The sequence below is a fragment of the Raphanus sativus genome, chromosome 7 (genome assembly GCF_000801105.2).
Source record: "Raphanus sativus cultivar WK10039 chromosome 7, ASM80110v3, whole genome shotgun sequence".
NCBI classification, from domain to species: Eukaryota; Viridiplantae; Streptophyta; class Magnoliopsida; order Brassicales; family Brassicaceae; genus Raphanus; species Raphanus sativus.
This window is the reverse complement of record NC_079517.1, coordinates 10,058,498-10,061,786: the sequence shown is the minus strand read 5'-3', so window position 1 is coordinate 10,061,786 and position 3,289 is coordinate 10,058,498. Positions and strand designations below refer to the sequence as shown.

The window sequence follows — 3,289 nt, the reverse complement described above, 5'->3', positions numbered from 1 at the left end:
TTATATAGTTATGCAAAATCGTTGACAATATCACATGTTTTAATGAGGTGGTAATCCCTTCCAAACTGTTGTTGAGGAATATCACACAAACAAACTACAACCGTATCACTTTATTGAGAACACATGTTTATGAAGACGCGGTGGAAACAAATTGTTTTTCTCACACACAAATCTGTGAGTAAAACACTTTAACAATAGCATTATATATAGTATAAGTATAAACTAAATTAGACAAACATTTTTTATGAAACCATAGTTTGCTCAAAATTTTACTATATTAATAGTTGTAATTACAACATGTTTTTTAATGTTCAACATGAGAACAGATCCGAAGATTCCAGTTACAAAGATCTATCTCCAATACAAGATACAACAAGAAAACAATACAAAAGCTCCAAAACAGGTAACCACAAAACAATCTCAACTCAGTTGGATTCCAACAACCATAGAATAATCCCACTGTAAATGAGGTTAATTGGTATAGTTCCCGATTGTGGGAAGCTTCATCACTCAATCGTTGAAATCCAATCGTTGGACAAAACACATACATTGTCCGTGTTTAGTTGAAGAGTGCGTGTTGGGCTTATCAGACTTGGCCCACTAGATTTATATGCGTAAAGCTAAGAAGAATCGAATTTTTTTTTCTGTCAACAAGAAGAATCGAAATTAAACCCAATAGAACACATTGCCTAAAACAAGAATCAAAGAGTTACTTTTTTTACTTCTGCTTACAAGTAACTTTTGTGTTTATTCAACATGGCTTTATTTTAAAATGCATGAGGTGTGAGTTAATCTTGTTAACAACTATCTTAGGAACTTTTGACTAACTTATGGCTGCTTATCTACTGTGGGGGAAACTGCGATATCCAAAACGAAAGTGGAACAAAATAGTGTGATTCAACAAATGAACTAGGTTAATCATCTTGTGAGAATATAACAAGATTTTTTCACTCTATAGTATTTTCCACCAAGCCTTTCAGTACACCTATGATAATTGATAAATAGTCTTATCGGATGCGTGATCATAATTACAATTACATAGCATAAATCGACGTATGAGATGGATCTGACGAAGATGTTGACAACAAAACATCTAATACGATTAGTAAACTCTTCATCATGATAGCTTACCACTTCATTCTCAACTCATAGCTCATAGAAAATGTCAAAATTATAACTCGATAACCATATCAATCAGTATATTGTATTTTTTCTAGTCATATCGAAAGCTGCATAGATGCACTCTTCAGATATCACCACAAAGTATGCTAATGTCAAAAATATATTGAAACCACAAAGCCATACGAAACAAATAGTAACATCAATATAATACATATGATTTGTTTTTATGAGAAGCCTCGGGATAATTATTATATTTAAAATAAAACGTTATAAACTCAGAAGAACTGTGCGGTGTTTAATTTTAAAAGTAACGAAGAATCAAAGATCGGTGCAACCTAGCAAAAACGGTCCCCTGGCTGGTCGCTCATGTTAGCAGTGTTTGGTATCTCAAAGTGCCAGAGCCTACCAGCTGAATTGACTTTGTAGTTCTCGCATAGGAACTCGTTGGCGTACGTCTTCTCAACTATGCGGTCAACGTCATGAAGGAAAACGTGCGTGGTGCCCGCACCCTTCCGGTTGCGTGCCATGACAGCCGAGGAAAATATCGCTGCCATCCTCCCTGGTGCGGCTGGGAAGTACCCTTTTGGTGCGTCCACCATGATCAGATCCCAGTCGGTATCATAGAACTCGTCAGGAAGTGAAGTTAACGCCAATGGACACTTTTCGTTGTAGCGGATCGGGAAAGCATTGGCTGGTAAACATTTGGGTTCGGACCGGTATGTCGAGAGAAGATTGTCGGCTTGAGAAATTTGGGTCCGATACTGAACATGGTGGGCCCTTAGGGACGGTGCATCCTTCAGGACGGCCTGGATCCACTCAGGATCCTCCTCGAGGAACACAGTGGTGCCACCTGGATTGAGGGAGGCCCACATGAGGGAGTCGTGGCCGAGGCCGAAGACAAGAAAATTGCAAGGTATACTGTCTTTAAGGACGTTTAAAGTGATTGAGATCTCGTCGAAGGATTGTTGAGGAACGGTCTGTGAGGTCGCGTAGTGGACGATGGACTGAAGCTGGATTGGTGTGGTTGAGTATTCGGCTATGGATTGCGCTGTGGTTTTTGCGGTGGAACATAAAGATAGAGTGTTGTCCGCAGCTCGGATGATACTTGTGATGAGCAGTGCGCCACCTAAAAGACTAGCTAGAGCAACTATGGTGAACCATGGTCGCTCTAGAAGCGTGTGCCTTGCACCTTTCCACTTCTCTGGAAACATGTTTGATTTTGTTTTTAGTTTTTATTTTCTTGCGTTTGGCGAGAGAGCGTGATGACTTGATCGAGTTATACAAGGTGGATGGGATCGGATGAGAAGGTGGAGAAACAATGGTAAGGGGAGAGAGAGATCCACGAATATGAAGCACGTTGGTCTCGGCATTGCACGTTTGATTGTTGAATCATCGTTGCTTTTATTATCTAATTTACTCATCTTTTTAAAAATCTTAACTGGTCAGATATCTTGATTATTTCTTTAATTAGTTGTCAGTCGAAAAAAACTAGAGAAGGATACTTTTAAGTAAACATTTACACTTCTTTAATCAAAAAAAAAAGTAAACATTTACACTTCTTGACATTATTAAATAACAAATCATATAATTTGGTAACCTAGTGTTTATGGCAAAAATATCATTTTCAAAAAATTACAATGAAAACAACACTCTACTGAAGAAATTTGGATGCCGATGAACTGCAGCTCATGTACGGAATTTTATTTTGTAATATTTCTTTTTTAAAATGGAATAGACAATTAACTATATCAATGTGTGTCTAGTAAAAAATGTTATTTGAGCCTTTTAAAACATTTTCGTATGTGGTTTGATATGATATTATGGAGTAAAAAACTATACACATTTGTTGAAACTATTTTTTTTTCAGGGTCATACATTATTAAAACTATTCTATTTAATTTTGCTATAGATGTAAAAGTTTTTTTTCTTTGAACTTAAATAGATGTAAAAGTTGATAGTTATAAATGTAAGAAATTGATATTTGGGAAAATAAATAAAACTGATTATTTAACAAAGTTAATCATTTAAATAGGTTAATAGTCCAATAGACAAACTTGACATGGTGACAATTCATGCCTATGACAGAAAACAAAGTACAATAGAAACTCTATCAAGTATCAACTATCATTCGATAAATTAATAATATGATAAAATAATATATTAATAA

The 3,289-nt window shown here is 35.9% G+C and overlaps 1 protein-coding gene across 1 annotated transcript; it reads right to left on the bottom strand.

Moving 5' to 3' along the window:
• Positions 1 to 1,415: 1,415 nt before the first annotated feature.
• On the bottom strand, positions 1,416 to 2,437 carry LOC108816837 (probable methyltransferase At1g27930). Its single transcript, XM_018589398.2, has one exon. The coding sequence runs from the start codon at positions 2,331 to 2,333 to the stop codon at positions 1,458 to 1,460; it is 876 nt and encodes a 291-aa protein (XP_018444900.1). The 5' UTR covers positions 2,334 to 2,437; the 3' UTR covers positions 1,416 to 1,457.
• Between the last annotated feature and the right edge of the window lie 852 nt (positions 2,438 to 3,289).